The sequence below is a fragment of the Jaculus jaculus genome, chromosome 15 (assembly GCF_020740685.1).
Source record: "Jaculus jaculus isolate mJacJac1 chromosome 15, mJacJac1.mat.Y.cur, whole genome shotgun sequence".
Taxonomy (NCBI): domain Eukaryota; kingdom Metazoa; phylum Chordata; class Mammalia; order Rodentia; family Dipodidae; genus Jaculus; species Jaculus jaculus.
Window position 1 is genome coordinate 72923708 of NC_059116.1, and position 17574 is coordinate 72941281.

The 17574-nt window shown below is 45.4% G+C and overlaps 1 protein-coding gene across 1 annotated transcript in view; it reads left to right on the top strand.

Moving 5' to 3' along the window:
* Positions 1 to 16: 16 nt before the first annotated feature.
* Kin (Kin17 DNA and RNA binding protein) overlaps positions 17 to 17574 on the top strand; it is a 36091-nt gene continuing 18533 nt past the window's right edge. The window contains exons 1-5 of the mRNA XM_004662390.3: positions 17 to 180; positions 4400 to 4494; positions 9274 to 9317; positions 9407 to 9529; positions 10858 to 11039. Coding sequence (XP_004662447.1) covers positions 67 to 180; positions 4400 to 4494; positions 9274 to 9317; positions 9407 to 9529; positions 10858 to 11039 — 558 coding nt within the window. The 5' untranslated portion in view covers positions 17 to 66. The remainder of the gene's footprint in view (positions 181 to 4399; positions 4495 to 9273; positions 9318 to 9406; positions 9530 to 10857; positions 11040 to 17574) is intronic.

Consider the following 17574-nt stretch of genomic DNA (forward strand, 5'->3'; position numbering starts at 1 on the left):
CGCTTCCGGCCGGCGGAGCTCCGCGCCCCTGCCTGGCGACTGTGGTGGCTGCCCCGGGTCGCCGCCATGGGCAAGTCCGATTTTCTGACCCCCAAGGCCATCGCCAACAGGATCAAATCCAAAGGGCTGCAGAAGCTGCGCTGGTATTGCCAGATGTGCCAGAAGCAGTGCCGGGACGAGGTAAGCGGGCCTGGGGGGACCCGGACACCCGCGCCCCAGGGCCCCGCCGCAGTACCGGGCAAATCCCCGCCGAACCCGGGATCCGCAGGGGTGCTGCCCCCCAGCTCTGGGGAGCTGCCCTTCCCCGCAGTCAGCGATCTCAGCGGGGCACAGGGGGCCTTGACAGTTCCCTGCCCCTCACCCCACACCCCACACCCAACCCCACAAAGGAGGGAAACCAAACCAAGCACTTATTGTGCTTTTAAACAGTGTGCCAATGCCCCAAAGGACACTTTGGTTTAAATTATGGACTTACCTGGAATCAGACTGTCAACATCATGAAGTCAGGCAGTACGCCACTGAAAGGCAGGAGGGTCGTGGGTAAGGGGATTTTAAGTTCTTACTGGAAAAGTGGTAATAAAAACTGTATGACTGTGGCTGAGCTTTAGAGTGAGTTATGTGTCAAGTTCAGAGTCAGGCAGATCTTACATCATGCCAAGGAGTGTACTTTTTCCCAGTGACGAGGTGGGCGTGGTGGAGCCTCGGAAAGAACATTCGGCAGGTTAGGGCTGTAGCATTTCCCTCTGGAGACTGGATTGGGCAGCAGCGAAGAACGCACAGGCAGCAGGGGTAACATAATTCGAAGCTTTGCAGAAATGACAGATGAGGGCTCGAGATGGCCCAGTGGTTATGGCCTAGCTACCCGGGTTCAGTTCCCCAGTGCCCACATAAAGCCAGATGCACAAGTGGCCCATGCATCTGGAGTTCATTTGCAGCAGCTGGAGGCTCTGGCACGCCCACTCTCCCTGTTTGTCTCTCTTCTTTCTGTCTCTCTCTGCTTGGAAATAAATAAATAAATATCTTTAAAATTAAAGAAGTGAGTGATGAGATATTTTAGGTAGGACTTAAATCTCTTTATTTCCTTCCTGTTTAAAATCATGGTGAGGGCTGGAGAGTTGGCTCAACAGTTAAGATGCTTGCCTGCAAAGCCTAAGGACCTGAGTTTGACTCCTCAGTACCCACATAAAGCCAGATGCACAAAGTAGCACGTGCATCTTGAGTTCATTTGCAGCACATGGAGACCCTGGCATGCCCATTCTCTCCCCCCCCCCCCTGCAAATAAATACAATGGTGTTTTTTTTTTTTTTTAAGTTATGGTGAAATTCTTACAGAGAAAATTTGAAACAAGTGCAATAGGTATCTATATATCCATCATGTACTTGCCAGCTTGGGCTGCTGTAGTGGAAGACAAGAGTAAGTGCTTTAAACAACAGAACTTTGTTTCCTACGGCTCTGAAGGCTGTAAAGTCCCTGATCCAAAAGCTGTCGTGGTGGAATCTCAGTGAGGGCTCTGCTCTTGTTCTGCAGTCCTTTGGTGTCCACAGGGTGAGGGAACAAGTTCAGACCTCTTACAAGTGGGCTAAGCCCATCATGTGCACGGACTCGACTCTCAAAACCTACTCTAAACTTAGCTGCCTCTCCAAGGCTCTGCCATGCCATTGCGGGGATACAAGCATGCAGTTACCCAGAAAGTGTCAAAATTAATTCCTTTGCATCATCTAATACACATTTCACATGGACACTTTCTCGGTTGTTTCCCAAGGGTACTTGTGAGTATTTATTTTGCAGTGTTAGAGGTTGAATCCGGGCTTCTACCCGTACTAAGACAGGTGCTCTGCCTTTCAGCTGTTTCCTGAGTCCCTTCCCCTAAATGCTTTTGGTTTTACAAGGTATGGTCTCACTGTATCTCAGGCTGACCTGGAGTTCACTATGTAGCCAGGACTTTCATCTCAAAATTCTTTATTTAGAAGAATGGAACCCTGTCCCCCATCCCTGACCCTTTTATTCTTGGCATTGACTTGTTGGAGAGATGAAACTCAATTCGTTGTCCAATCACATACCCCACCATTCTGTTGAATTGTTTTGTTCTGGTTGTCTATTTGCCACTTTTGTCAAGCTCTTATAAAAGAGTATATGACAAGATTAGGTTTAGGTAAAACATTTTGGGGAAGAAAACTTTATAGAGCAGGGCACATGCCTTTAATCCTAGGATTAGGGAGGAAGACTGAGGTAAGAGTGTCACTGTGGGTTGGAGGCCAGCCTGAGACTACATACCTTACTTTGAAAAACCAAAAGAAATTAAAAAAAGAAAACCTTATAGGCGTTCCTTTGTGTTTCATACTATATCACCTAAACCCATAATGTCTCCAGTGTGGGCTAGAGGCCCAACTACAAATAACAGCTTGCTTACAAGGTAGTATTAGAAAGTAAATCCTACTGAGGAGGAAGGGGACCAGAGGAGGGGGCCAGGGAGGCTTGAGGAGGGCAGACACACACACACTCTTTCTCCCTCTCTCTCCCTCTCCTCTTATGAGAACAAGAACTAGGTAATACTTTGAAAGCCTACCCTTGCATCTAGCTTACTAACAGCTTTCTATTTTGTCTTTTTTTTTTTTTTTTTTTGAGGTAGAATTTCACTCTAGCTCAGGCTGACCTGGGATTCACTGTGTAGTGTCAGGATAGCCTTGAACTCATGGCGATCCTCCTACCTCTACCTCCCAAGTGCTGGGATTAAAGGCATGTGCCACCACACCTGGCTACTATTTTGTCTTTATTTATTTATTTGTTTGTTTATTTTTTCTGAGGTAGGGCCTTATTCTTGCCCAGGATGACCTGAATTCACTAGGTAGTCTCAGGGTGGCCTTGAACTCATGGTGATCCTCCTACCTCTGCCTCCCGAGTGCTGGGATTAAAGGCGTGCACCACCACACCAAGTTTATTTTGTCTACATTTTGAAGACAGGGTCTCATACTGTCCAGGCTGTCCTTGTACCTACCCTGTAGTGCAGGATGGTCTGGAACTTGTGGTATTCCCTCCTTTTCTTCCCGAGTACTGGCATTGCGGGTGTGTGCTACCGTGCTGGGCCCCGAAGCCTATGCTTAGGTGTGTCAGTGTGTCTTTGCCCGACTCAGTTAATTCTGTGTACTTTGATTATTGGCTGCTGTAAGTTTGTGAACATCAGCTTTTACTCGCCAGCTGTGACGGTGATTGTAGGATAAATGATGCCACGTTCTCTCTGTCCACTTGCCAGTTTGCAGAAGCTCTTGTAGCTCTGGCCCTGTTTGCTGTCTGGTTGATTCATTGCCTCCTCGGAGGAAAGTGTTGGTCCTCACGCGCTCCCTCCCTTGGCCCTGTCTCGTATTACTAGAAGGTTGAACGGGAGGAAGATGGTGGCAATATTTGTCCCCATCCGTCCATTTCTTTGAGTCTCTAGAATTTAGTAACATTACTTTATTTTAATTTTACTGATTTGTTTTTGAATTTATGGAAAGCAATACTGTCCTTTCACTTATGAGACTGATGCCTAATATTTATTTGACAGAGAAAGAGGAAGAGAGTGAGAGAGTGGGCTTGCTGGGGCCTCCAGGCACTGCAAACGAACTCTAGCCGCATGCGCCCCTTTGTGCATATGGCTAACGTGGGTCCTGGGGGAATTGAACCTGGGTCCTTTGGCTTTGCAGGCAAATGTCTTAACAGCTAAGCCATCCCTCCAGCCCTGATGCCTAATTTCTTTATAAGTTAAATTTAAATAACTCATTCTTTTAGATAGTGCACAGAAGAGGCAAAAATTATAAGGTTGTCTACAGATGATTAGATTAGAAAATCAAGTGGAAATGTGGACAGTAGCAGTGGAATTGTTGAAATCTAAACAGTGGCAGTGGGATGGAACATGAGTTATTGACAAGGCTGCATAGCCGGATATGGTGGTGCATGCCTTTAATCCCAGCACTTGGGAAGCAGAGGTAGGAGGATGGGTGTGAATTCAAGGCTAGCCTGGGACTATAGAGTTAAAGTGTCAGGTCAGCCTGGGCTTGAGTGAGACCTTACCTTGAGGAAAAACAACAAAAAAAAAGTAAGTGTGGGGCTGAGGAGATGGCTCAGTGGTTAAAGCTTTGACTGTCAAGCCATCTCTGCAGCCCTAGTGTGTGGTTTTTACATCACTATTTTTCAGTCTCTTTGGTCTTAGCAGTTACCCTTTGATTTAACAGAGTAACAAAAATCAACTCCATAGGAAGTAGAGATAAGAAAGAAAGGTGTTGGTAGCTAGTGATTAGATGTACTGAATGTAGTGTATCACTGAGGAATTTAAAGACTGGTAGGACTTAATTAAATCTTTCTCTTTGGAATCCATTCTGATGTTGTAACTCAGAGCTAACTACCACCTTGCATTTTTTTGTAGAATGGCTTTAAGTGTCATTGTATGTCTGAATCTCATCAGAGACAACTGCTGCTGGCCTCAGAAAATCCTCAGCAGTTTATGGATTATTTTTCAGAGTAAGTAACTTAAAAACATTCTTATAAGCTTTATTCAATTGGACATTCACTGTAAATCCCTGCTATTTTATATATGGCAAGTCTGTTAACATGGTTGTATTTTTCTCTGTGCTCAGTTTTTGTCTTTTTTTTTTAATTTTTATTAGCATTTTCCATGATTATAAAAAAAAAAATCCCATGTTAATTCCCTCCCCCCTCCACTTTCTCCTTTGAAATTCCATTCTCCAACATATTACCTCCCCATCACAATAGTTTTTGTCTTCTTTTTTTTAAAATTTTTAAATTTTTATTAACATTTTCCATGATTATAAAAAAAAAACCCCATGGTAATTCCCTCCCTCCCCCCCCCACTTTCTCCATCATATTACCTACCCGTCACAATAGTTTTTCTCTTCTTTTGAAAATTAATGGCATGAAATTGTTACAGAAGAGTTCCTCACACTTTTATCTTTTTTTCTATTCTTTCTTTCTTTCTTTCTTTTTTTTTCCCAGTTTTTTGAGGTAGGGTCTCGCACTTGCCCAGGCTGACCTGGAGTTCACTATCTAGTAGTCTCAGGGTGGCCCAGCACTCGGAGGCCAGAGGTAGGAGGATCGCTGTGAGTTCGAGGCTATCTTGAGACTACAGAGTGAATTCCAGGTCAGCCTGAGCTAGAGTGAGACCCTACCTTGAAAAACCAAAAAAAGAAAAATAAAAAGAAAGAAATTGAATCTAAGAAAGTTAACAAATAACAAATACTACTTACGAGTCCATTTGAAAGTAGTAACGTGCAGGGCTGGGGCTGAAGATCAGCTGATAGAGTGCTTGCCTGGCATAAATGAAGCCCTGGGTTTGATTCCCAGCACTCACATAGCAAGCGTGGTTGTGCAGTGCTGTAATCCCAGCAGTTTGGAAGGTGGAAGCAAGATCGGAAGCTTATGGTCAGCATAGGCTACATAGCAAGTTCAAGGTTAGCCTGGGCTGCATGAGACCTTGTCTCAAAAAAAATATTCTTTTCACATGTTAAAATAGACAGTATTTGTTTGTCTTTGCTTGCTTGTTTCTTTGTTTACTTGTTTGAGACAGGATCTCACTGTGTGGTCCGGACTGGTTTCAAACTCACCAGCCTTTTGCCACAGCCCCTAAGTGCTGGGATTATAGGTGTTTTCTACCCACCTGGCTGGGAATTTTAGTGGGGAAACACCATATTTTCCAAATTACAATACATATTTTACATTTTTAGGAGACTGACATTCTGCCTACTGTGCTAAAAGGGTAACTGTTTTATATATTTAAAAAAAAATTATGTATTCATTTGAGAGAGAGAGAGAAAGAGGGGGGGAGAATGAGTGGGCCAGGGCCTCTAGCCTCTGAAATGAACAGACACATGTACCACCTTGCACATTGGCTTTATATGCATACTGGGGAATTGAACTCAGGTCCCTAGGTTTTGCAGGCAAGCACCTTAACTGCTGAGCCATTTCTCCAGTCCCTTCCTTAAATTTTTATAAATCTCTTCAATGGTCTCACTTAATTGCAGGCAGTTGGATTCTCATATTTCCCTCAGCATTTGTCCTGTTCTGCAGTGTTCTCTTTATTTATTTATTTGCTTGACAGCAGCAGTCAAAAAGAGGCAGATAGAGAGAATGGGCGCGCCAGGGCCTCCAGCCACTGAAAATGAACTCCAGACGCGTGCGGCCCCTTGTGCATCTGTCTAACGTGGGTCCTGGGGAAACGAGCCCCTACCAGAGTCCTCAGGCTTCACAGGCAAGCGCTTAACCACTAAGCTGTCTCTCCAGCCCGAAATACTGTTTTGTTTGATTGACACAAATAAAGGAAATTTCGCCTTTGCAATGATACATAATTAGAGAAAGTAATCCCCCCCCCCCCCCAGGGTATTGCTTTAGTCCAAGATGGCCTAGAATTCACTATGTAGTCTCAGGCTGACCTCGAACTCACAGTGATCCTCATACCTCCGCCTGCCAAGTGCTGGGATTAAAGCCAAGTGCCACCACACCTGGTGAGAAAAGGGGAGTATTTTAACAATCTTTTCAAATAAGTTACATGCCCTACTTGGATTCTACATTAAAACACAGTATGGGAAGTTTCTTAAAGATAAGTTGTGATGGGAATAATGAAAAGCAGGTCAGCAAACTTTTTCTCCTCGGGTAAAATCCACTGATCAGTTGGACACGGTGACACATGCCTTTAATCCCGGAGTGAGTTCCAAGTCAGCCTGGGTGGGTGTGTGTGTGCACGCGTGCGTGCGCGCGCGTGTGTGCTGAAACCAGGTTTCGTTTGTAGCTCTGGCTCACGCCGTGCTCATGCTGCAGTCCAGGCCAGTCCCAAGCTCACAGCAGTCTCCCCGCCCGAGCTCCCGGTGTTTGCGTAGCCATACCCAGCTTCCTTCCATTGCTTTTAAACTGTTGGTGCAAATGACATAGCAACAAAGGCACAAATTGTTTTATCTGTGAACCACCTCTCTTGAATACTACCAGGACACATGCCACACTTCGGGAAAAGAGCATTCTGGCAAGAGCAAGATGCTTATCTTCCTTCTCCTCTCCTGGTCTCTGCTGTCGGCTGTAGGATGACTTCTGCCCATCACTCTCCTGATGAGTGCCTTGTGACATTTCCCACCTTCATCTTCCTTGATCTTTCTTCAGTGGATGATGCTTGTAATTTCACTGAAGCACTTCTCTCTCTTGAGTTCTGAGTTCTTCTGCATGCCTCTTTTGACTGCTTTTCACCCCAGTCCTCCGTTTCTACAGGTCATGTTACTCTTTTAACTGTTACCTCTGTGCTTGGTTGCCTTGTAAACCTTGATACTGTCTAACTTACTTTTTTAAAAATTTTTGTTTATTATTTGAGAGAGAGAGAGAATGGGCACATCAGGGCCTGTAGACAATGCAAACGAACTCTGGATGCCTGTGCCAACTTGTGCATCTGGCTTAGATGGGTCATGAGGAATCGAACCTGCATCCTTTGGCTTTGCAGGCCAGTGCCTTAACAACTAAGCCATCTCTCCAGCCCTCATGTCTAACTTCTGTCTTGAGTTACAGACGTTTCTCTTGGCAACTGTGCTACATATTTGTGAAAGCTGCATCTGAGTCAGCATTTCTAACATTGAACTCAGTATTCTCCCTAACAAACTTACTTCCTACCCTGTCAGCTAAGAGGTCCTTAGGCCTGCCTGGAACACCTTGTCTATTCTCCTATACAATGTCCTTAATCTTTAGTTTTCCATTCTGTCTGCACGGTAAGAAAGAGTTCTTAGCCTTTCACCAGAACTATTTCCATGACTTCCTCACTGGATTGTGCAGCCTACAAGTTTGGCCCCCCTGTGTGGGTTTTACACCAGTGGCCCATACGTCATGTGTGCGCAGAATCAGCTGAGAGAGTAAGAGCATACAGACCCCCACCCGGCTTCAGATTGGCAGCTCTTAAATGAGGCTAGAGATTGTGCATTTCTGTGAAGTTCGCAGGGGTGGCGATGTTGCTGGTTTAGGGAACACAATTGGAAAATCGCTGTCTTTTGTTGCCTATCATGCTTTCTTTCCTTTCTCCCTCCTTCCCTCCCTGCTTTTCTCCTCTCATGATCCTTCACCCTTCTGGTTTCATTACACACATCCATACACGTACATACATATATACACACATACATCCATGTACACACACAGGTAATTTGAAGTCTAGGTTCTGCATAAGAGTGAAAACATGTGATACTTGTCTTTCTGAGTCTGGTCTATTTCACTTAACCTAGTGATTTCCAGTTCCACCAGTTTTCCTGCAAATGTCATGATTTCGTTTTTCTTTATGACAGTATTAACCATGATTATCTTTCAAATTCCAGATTTTTAACAAATCAGCTTTGGAATTCTTTTTTTTTTAATTTTTAAATTTTTATTAACATTTTCCATGATTATAAAAAAATATCCCATGGTAATTCCCTCCCTCCCCACCCCCACACTTTCCCCTTTGAAATTCCATTCTCCATCATATTACCTCCCCATTACAATCATCGTACTTACATATATACAATACCAACCTATTAAGTACCCTCCTCCCTTCCTTTCTCTTCCCTTTATGTCTCCTTTTTAACTTACTGGCCTCTGCTACCAAGTATTTTCCTTCTCACGCAGAAGCCCAAAGCTTTAGAATTCTTTAGTGTTTTAGTTTGGAAGTGGTTTTTACTTTCATGCCTAAAACTCGGTCAATGAACTCGACGTCACAGGTACTTCAGAAAGACACACGCGACTTTGCATCTCTCACAGCCTACACTCAGCACGGTGGTGCCGCTCTGGCCTGCTGCTGAGCGTCACTGCTGCAACATGCCGCGCTCTCCTGCCGTCACCTAGGAAGGGCTTGCTCTCCTTCCCACGCCAGCCCTGCCCGCATGGCACTGTCCTTATTAAAGCCGCCTGTTGTGTTTCAGCTGACTTCATTGGAATTTCTTGGAAGCCACCATGTGTTTTTTTCCCTTGGTGATATGGCATTATTGAGCTTTATTCCTGAGCAGGAAGTGACTTTGTGAGGCATCCTCTTTGAAGACACAAGCTACCTTTCCCGTGGTGCTTCACCGAGATAACACACTCCAATTATAAGCTGACTCGTAGCTGTAGTCTGTGCAAGCTAATCCTTTGGAGCTTTTCCTTGTTCAGTTTAACACAGTTTAGCACATGCTAAGATAGGTGTTTGATGTATCACTTCAACATTAAGGTTTGTAATTGCTTAAATTTCAAGAGGGTAATGCTGTGTATTTATAGAAAGCACTTAGAAGTTTCCCTTTTTTTCTTCACCAGGGAATTCCGCAACGACTTTCTAGAACTTCTCAGGAGGCGTTTCGGTAAACACACTTATCTTGAGTATTGTGCAAATAACACTTTTACAGCTGGTAACCTTCTCGGGATCAAGACTGTCGTGTCTTGTTCTCAGGCACTAAGAGAGTCCACAACAACATCGTGTACAACGAGTACATCAGCCACCGAGAGCACATCCACATGAACGCCACGCAGTGGGAAACGCTGACGGACTTCACCAAGTGGCTGGGCAGAGAGGGTGAGGCGATGACGGAGCCGCTTGTCCTGTGGCTTTGTGGAAGTGGGGGGAATAATTGTCATTTCTGCCTAACTGTAGGGAAAGGGGACACCCAGGACAACTAAACAACTGGAAGAGGGAGTGTGGTATTGGAGTGGGAAGTTTGTTGATCTGAGCTGAGCACAAATACCTAGGACACTCCGGTGTCACTTTGCTTTGTTTTACCTGTTCCTCGACACAGGGTCTCATGTAACCTAGGCCCGCCTGGGACTCATGATCCTCCTGCCTCTGTCACCCAAGTGTTGGGGTTACAGACAGGAGTCACAGTGTCCAGCTAGAATATTTTTTAAAGATTTTTTTTTAAATGTATTTATGTGTGGGTGTGGGTTCACCAGGCTCTTTTGCTGCTGCATTCAAATACCAGTTGGCTTTATGTGGGTGGCTAGTGGGGAATTGAACCCAGGCGGGCAGGATTTGCAAACAAACAAGCACCTTTAACCACTGAGCCATCTCGTTAGAGTATTCCTTTTGGCGGCACTGCAGAGATTTATCACTGAAGCACCTTTTCTGTGTTAGGTGCTTTTCATCGCTGTCACACAAGAGCTAAGAGACTGTCTGCAAGGAGGAAGGTTCACTTGGCCCATAGTTTCAGAGGTTTCAGCGCAAGGTCCCTGGCTCCCTTGTACCTAGGCCTGTGCTGAGGCAGAATGGTGCTGGAGCGAAAGCAGCTGAGAGGCAAAGGAAGAGCGAAGCAGGGCTGCACAGATGGCCCAGTGGTTAGATGCTGGCCTGCAAAGCCTAAAAACCGGGCTCAGGCCCAGTACTCGTGTAGCAGCCAGCTGCTCAGAGAGTGCCTGCTTCTCGAGTTGTTTGCAGTGGCTACGGGCCCTGGCACCCCGTATTTTTTTCTCTCCCCCCCCTTCTATTTGCATGCAGTCAATAATTTTTTTTTTAAAGAAAAGCTGGTGTGGTGGTGCACGCTTTTTATCCCAGCACTTGGGAGGCAGATGTAGGTGGAACACCATGAGTTCAAGGCCACCCTGAGACTGGGGTGAATTCCAAGTCAGCCTGGAATTCACTGTATAGTCCCAAGCTGGCCTCAAGCTAACAGCAATGCTACCTCTGCCTCTTGAGTGCTGGGATGAAGGGCGTGCACCACCACACGTGGCAGTTCTTTTCTTTTTAGCACATAAAGGATTTCCTTACGGTAAATTTGAACAGTTCCTTCAGAAATGTATTCAGTTACACCTGACAGTATCTGAATGAGTAAATATGAAGACAGTACATTTTCCTTAATTTTGCTTTGCATATTTATGATGCATATTTATGATGTCTGTCATGTTTTTAAGGCTTATGTAAAGTGGATGAGACACCAAAAGGCTGGTACATTCAGTACATAGACAGAGATCCAGAAACTATTCGCCGGCAGCTGGAATTAGAAAAAAAGAAGAAACAGGACCTTGATGATGAAGAAAAAACTGCCAAGTTTATTGAGGAACAAGTGAGAAGAGGGCTGGAGGGGAAGGAGCAGGTGAGCGCCCCTGGCACTCTGAGAGTGATCACGGCAGAGCCGGGCACAGCCACGCGGCCTGCTTTCCAGGCGCTGAATCGCTTCTAGTCCTTCTCTTGTTTTGGAAGAGAAAGAGCAACATGGTATAACATAGAATTTGGAGTTATAGCAAACCTTGGTTTAGTTTTTGGTCTTGTATTCTAACTAATCTTTTTATTTTATTTTTGCTTTTCTGAGGTAGGGTCTCTAGCCCAGGCTGACCTGGAATTCACTATGTGGTCTCAGGGTGGCCTCGAACTCACAGTGATCCTCCTACCTCTGCCTCCTGAGTGCTGGCATTAAAGGTGTGCACCCCCCCACGCCTGCGTTTAAATTATCTTTTTAAACCTAGTCTTCTTATCTCTAAAAGAGACAGTACCTAAAGGGAAGATATATAGACAGATGCCTCCCCTGATTGTAATTACTGCAGGCTGGAGATTAACCTTGTGAGTGAACAGTTCTTCCAGAGGGAAGAGAGTAGCGCCGGCAGGCCGAGCAAGCCCAGGGTTGAAGACGGGGTGAGAGCCAGGTGAGCAGCGTGAGCAGGGAGCTGGCGGGAAAGGGCTCAAGTGCCAGGGCAACTACAGCAAGGCATGTAGTTCAGCCAAGTTCTTAGTACCTCTTGTGTGCCGGGTGTTTCTAAGTGCTGGGAATCCATTATGAACAACATGCGTTCAAACCCTTCCCCGGACTCTCTGTCAGTTGTATGGAAGCAGGAAATGCGTCTTGGAAAGGGCTAAGGGTGCGGCTCAGTTGCAGAGTGCTTGACTGTGACACCAGAGCCCTGGGTTCCAGCCCCAGCATCACCCAGAATCAAAACCATAGCCTTGTGTGTGTGTGAAACTGTTAGCCATTTCCTATTCAATTTTTTGGGGGAAGCCGGGCATGGTGGCACATGCCTTTAATCTCAGCACTCGAGAGGCAGAGGTAGGAGGATCAGTGTGAGTTCGAGGCCACCCTGAGACTACATAGTGAATTCCAGGTCAGCCTGGGCTAGAGTGAGATCCTGCCTTGAAAAACAGAAAAACAAAAACAAAACCAATTTTTGGGGGGAGAAGGGGATTTTGAGGTAGGGTTTCACTCTAGCTCAGGCTGTCTTGGAACTCACCTTGAAGTCCCAGGCTGGCCTCAAACTCACAGCAATCTTACTACCTTTCCTCCTGACTGCTGGGATTAAAATAGGCATGCACCATCACACCTGGCTTGGAATTAAATTTTTTTTGCTTTTGTTTTTTTTAAGGTAGGGTCTCACTCTGGCTCAGGCTGACCTGGAATTCACTATGTAGTCTCAGGGTGGCCTCGAATTCTCAGCGATCCTCCTACCTCTGCCTCCTGAGTGCTGGGATTAAAGGCGTGTGCCACCACGCCCGGCTGGAATTAAAATTTTTAAAAATATCTTTGTTTATTTGAGAGACGGGGGTGGGGGGGAGGACACTCCAGATGCCCGTGCCACTTTATGCATCTGGCTTTAGATGGGTTTTGGGGAATCAAACCCTGAGCTGTCAGGTTTTGCAAATAAGAACCTTTAATCACTGAGCCATGTCTCTAACCCAATTTTTTTTTTTCTTTTTATATTATGAGAGAGAGAGAATGAAAGAGAATGAATGCCAGGACCTCTAGCCACTGCAAACAAATTCCAGACACATGCACCACTTTGTGCATCTGGCTTATGTGGGTACTGGAAAGTTGAACCTGGGTCCTTAGGCTTTGCAGTCAAGTACCGTAGCCACTTAAACCATCTCTGCAGCCCTAAGTTATTTTTTAATCAGAAAAAGATGAGGCCTGATATAAATATATAAAATAAGTATATAGCTCAATGAACTTCCACATGTTTTTTGGGGGGTTGTGTCTTGCTATTTAGCCCTGGCTGGTCTCTGACTCACACTGTCCCCTTTTCCTTAGCTACATGCTGGGCTTGTTTGGGGAGGCTGTGGAACTTCACGAGGTAGCTCCTTGCTGGGGGAAGTGGCTCACTAGGGGCAGGCTTTAGGTTTTTGTGGCCAGGTTCTACCTCCTGGTCTCCCTTTGCTTCCTGCCTGACAGTGTGCCCAACTCTGCTCTCCTGCTGTCTTCCCTGCCAAGAAACTTCCCCTCAAGCCTGTGAGCCAAATTAAAGCCCTTTCCTGCCATAACTTCCCTAAGGTATTTGTTCACAGCACCAAGCAACAAGTAATTACACACATGTATTCAGTATGTAGTTAAGTTAGACATATCCATCCTCTCAGACACTTACTATTCTATTTTTTCTTTTTTTTTTTTGTGGTTTTTCGTGGTAGGGTCTCACTGTAGCCCAGGCTGACCTAGAATTCACTCTGTAGTCTCAGGGTGGCCTCAAACTCATTGCAGTCCTACCTCTGCCTCCCGAGTGCTGGGATTAAAGGTGCGAGCCACCACACCCTGCTCATTCTTTTTCAAAATTGATAAATATGTGTATATAGCCCATTTGATGATTATAAAACTGTCCATACTTTGGCTGAGGAACATCTGACCTATTTTCAGAAATGAATCAACATTCATTTTTGTCCAGTGCTGGGATTGGAACACAGAGCTTTATACATGCTAGGGAAGTGCTATACCACCAAACTATATACCACCAGCCATTACTTCAACTTTATTTATTTATTTGTTTATTTATTTATTTATTTATTTTTGGGTTTTTGAGGTAGGGTCTCACTCTGGTCCAGGCTGACCTGGAATTAACTGTGTATTCTCAGGGTGGCCTTGAACTCAAGGCAATCCTCCTACCTCTGCCTCCCGAGTGCTGGGATTAAAGGCGTGTGCCACCGTGCCTGGCTACTTCAACTTTGTTTCTTTTTATGAGAGAGAAGAGGAGTGCAGAATTGGCACACCAGTACCTGTAGCCACTGCAGTTGAACTCCAGAGACGTGCGCCATCTTGGGCACATGTATAATCTCACACACTTGTGTTGTCACCTTGTGCGTCTGGCTTATGTGGGATCTGGAGAATCAAACATGGGTCCTTAGGCTTCCCAGACAAACACTGCTAAGCCATCTCTGGCATTTTTTGTTTTGTTTGAGGTAGTGTCTCACTCTATCCCAGGCTGGCTATATAGTCTCAGGCTGGCCTTGAATTCATAGCCATCCTTCTGCCTCTGCCTCCCAATCTGAGTGCTGGGATTAAAGTTGTTCACCACTACACCTGGCCATTACGTCAGCTTTTTTTTTTTTTTTTGGCTAAATGTCTTAGCATTATTTATTTATTAGAGAGAGAGAGAGAATGGGTGCGCCAGGGCCTCCAGCGTGAACAAACTCCAGACATGTGCACCCCCTTGTGCATCTGGCTAATGTGGGTCCTGGGGAATTGAACCTGGGTCCTTTAGTTTTGCAGGCAAACACCTTAACTGGTAAGCCATCCCTCCAGCCCTATATCAGCTTTTATACCTTGTTAATTGAATCTTGATTAGTGAGAGAGAGAGAGAAAAAGGAGAAGACACAGAATGCATGTGTGTATATTATGGTGTTAATTACATTAATATGTACATATTTAAATAATTTTTATGGGTTTAAAACATGAACAATGTTAAATTGCTTAAAATTGAAACCCATTATCCTTACATTTCTCTTTGTTTTAAAATTTAATCCCGTGTTGCCTGTAGAAGGAATATTATAATCTCTTATTATAGGAATTGAGAAGGACCATATATTGGTCTGGAGAAATGCCTCTGGTTAAGACTAAGTCGTTAAGGCCCGTAAAGCCAGATGCACAAAGTGGCACATGCATTTGGAAGTTCATTTGTAGTGGCTAGAGGCCCTGGCATGCCCATTCTGTTTGCTAGTCTGTCTGTCTGTGCTTACAAATGTAGGTATGTAGGTACGTGGGGCCATATCTTAGTTTACCATTTAGAATAGCATGATTGCTTGGTAGTTGTGGTAATTTGCATGCATGGCTCCATAGACTTGGACTTGAATCTGAAGTCTCCAGTGGGTGGAACCCTACTGGAGGAGTCACCAGGGATGGGTCTCGGAGCCTATTGCTGCGGCGCGTTTGGAGGAGGGTCTGAAGTGCAGCCTCCGCTGCATCCTGAGCAGTTTGGGCTCTAGCTGGTCACGTTTTGTGGTGTTGCCTGTTGGCAGTGTCTCTCTGCTTGTGTCTGCGAAAGGGAGGCGGCCTCTTCCCTCATTGATAGTGTTCCCTGGACTCTGTAAGGCTGTGATAAGCGTCTGTCTTCCCATCACCTGGTCTGCTTGGCTGCTTGTTCCAGCAGGGCAGTGCTGACTGCAGCAGCAGATTTAACCCACCCAGACCTCCGGCTTCTCTTGCCCTCCTCATGTACCAATCGTGTCCTTACCCTAAAAAGTGGGGGAAACCCTGCTGCTCACACATCCTTGTTCTACATTTAACTATACTGATCGTTTTATAATAAGATTTATCATACCTTTCTGCTCAAAAGCCTATATAACATTCACAGGAAAAATATTTTACCTAGATGTGAAAGACATCTCTTTTTAATTAATCGAGCCTGGCATGTCCATCCACAGGCTATATATATCCCAGGATAGCCTGAATATTATGGCCCAACCCATTTGTAAATGACAGTATCAAGGTGCAATGTCAAAAGGCTGGACACCCCTGAGACTGACAGTATCTGCAGTCAAATGCTGTGTCCCTGAGCTGCACCCCAACAGTGAGTCTTTGTACAATACTTCCTATGGCCGCATTAAGCTGAATGTCTCCTCCGCCCATTGTACTATTTATTTAACCCTTTAAATAACATGCACCTTTTTCATGCATAGCTGAGGCTTAAAGCAGATGGGATTGATGCAGCTGACAAAGCTGATAGGTTACCAAGGTGGCTGTGGTTTGATTTTACTTTTTTATTTATTTATTTTTTTAAATTTATTTATTTGAGAGTGACAGACATAGAGAGAAAGACAGATAGAGGGAGAGAGAGAATGGGTGCACCAGGGCTTCCAGCCTCTGCAAACGAACTCCAGACGCGTGCGCCCCCTTGTGCATCTGGCTAACGTGGGACCTGGGGAACTGAGCCTCGAACCGGGGTCCTTAGGCTTCACAGGCAAGCGCTTAACCACTCAGCCATCTCTCCAGCCCTGATTTTACTTTTTAATCCAAAGTTCTTAATCATTATGCACAATTGTCCCTTCATATAGAAGGTTTTACTTTTATTTATTTATTTTTTGGTTTTTCAAGTACAGTCTTACTCTAGCTGAGGCTGACCTGGAATTCAGTATGTAGACTCAGGGTGGCCTCGAACCCATGGCGATCCTCTTACCTCTAAGTCCCAAATGCTGGGATTAAAGGCACGCACCACCATGCCCAGTTTAGGCTTTCGCTTTTTTAGACAGTCTTATGTAGTTCCAGGTTGGCATGCAGCTCCCTAGGTAGCTACAGATGACCTTGAATTCCTGAACCCCGTCTCCGCCTCTCAAGTGATGCTAAAATTACAAGCATGTGCCACCATGCCTAAATTTCATGTGCTGCTGGGAATCGAACCCAGGACTTCATGCATGATAGGTCAGCACTCTATCTATGAGGCCATATCTCCAGTCATGCATTTTTAAAAATGCTCTGTGTGTTTGTGTGTCTGAGTGTTTATATGTGTGCATAGGTGCGCATGTGTGTGCCCATAGGTGGTGACAGGATGACCTTGGGTATCATGTTAAAGAACACCGTTCACATTTGCGACATTGGCTTTCCACTCACCAGAAAGGCCGAAGTAGCTGGCCGGTGAGCCCCAGGGATCCTCAAGTGTCCAACTCCCTAGTGCTGGACTCACAGGGCTGCACCACCCTGCCCCACACTTCACGTGGGTTCTGGGAGTCACATCCGTATCGTTTGCGCTGTCGGCACTTTACCAGCTGAGCTACCTCACCAGCCCATTTTGCTCTAGCTCAAGCTGGCTTTGAACTTGTAGTGATCCTTCTACCTTAGCCTCCTAAGTCCTGGAATTTAAAGGGTGTACCACCACACCGGGAAGAGAGGGAGAATGGTGGGCATGCAGGGCCTCTAGTTGTTGCAAATGAGCTCCAGATGCATGCACCATTTTGTGTATCTGGCTTTACATGGGTACTGGGGAATCAAACTTGGGTCATTAGGCTTTGTAGGCACACGCCTTAGCCACTAAGCCATCTCTCCAGCTCCAGTTTTGCTTTTGTAAAAGTAATCTTGGAGCTAAAATTCCTTGAGTTTGTTGGAGAAAGAGAGAAAACGGACATGCCAGTACCTCCTGCACTGCAAATGAACTCCAGATGCATGTTTCACTTTGTACATCTGTCTTTACATGGTTACTGGAGAACCAAACCTGCAATCAGGCTTTGTAAATAAGTGCCTTTAACCACTAAACCATCTCTCAAGCCCGCCCCTCCCTCACCTCTTTAGCATAAATCTTCTTTTGGGGGGGGGTGTCTCAAGGTAGGGTCTCACTGTAGTCCAGGCTGACCTGGAATTCACTATGTAGTCTCAGGGTGGCTTCAGTCTCACAGTGATCGTCCTACCTCTGCCTCCCAAGTGCTGAGATTAAAGGCGTGCACCACCACAT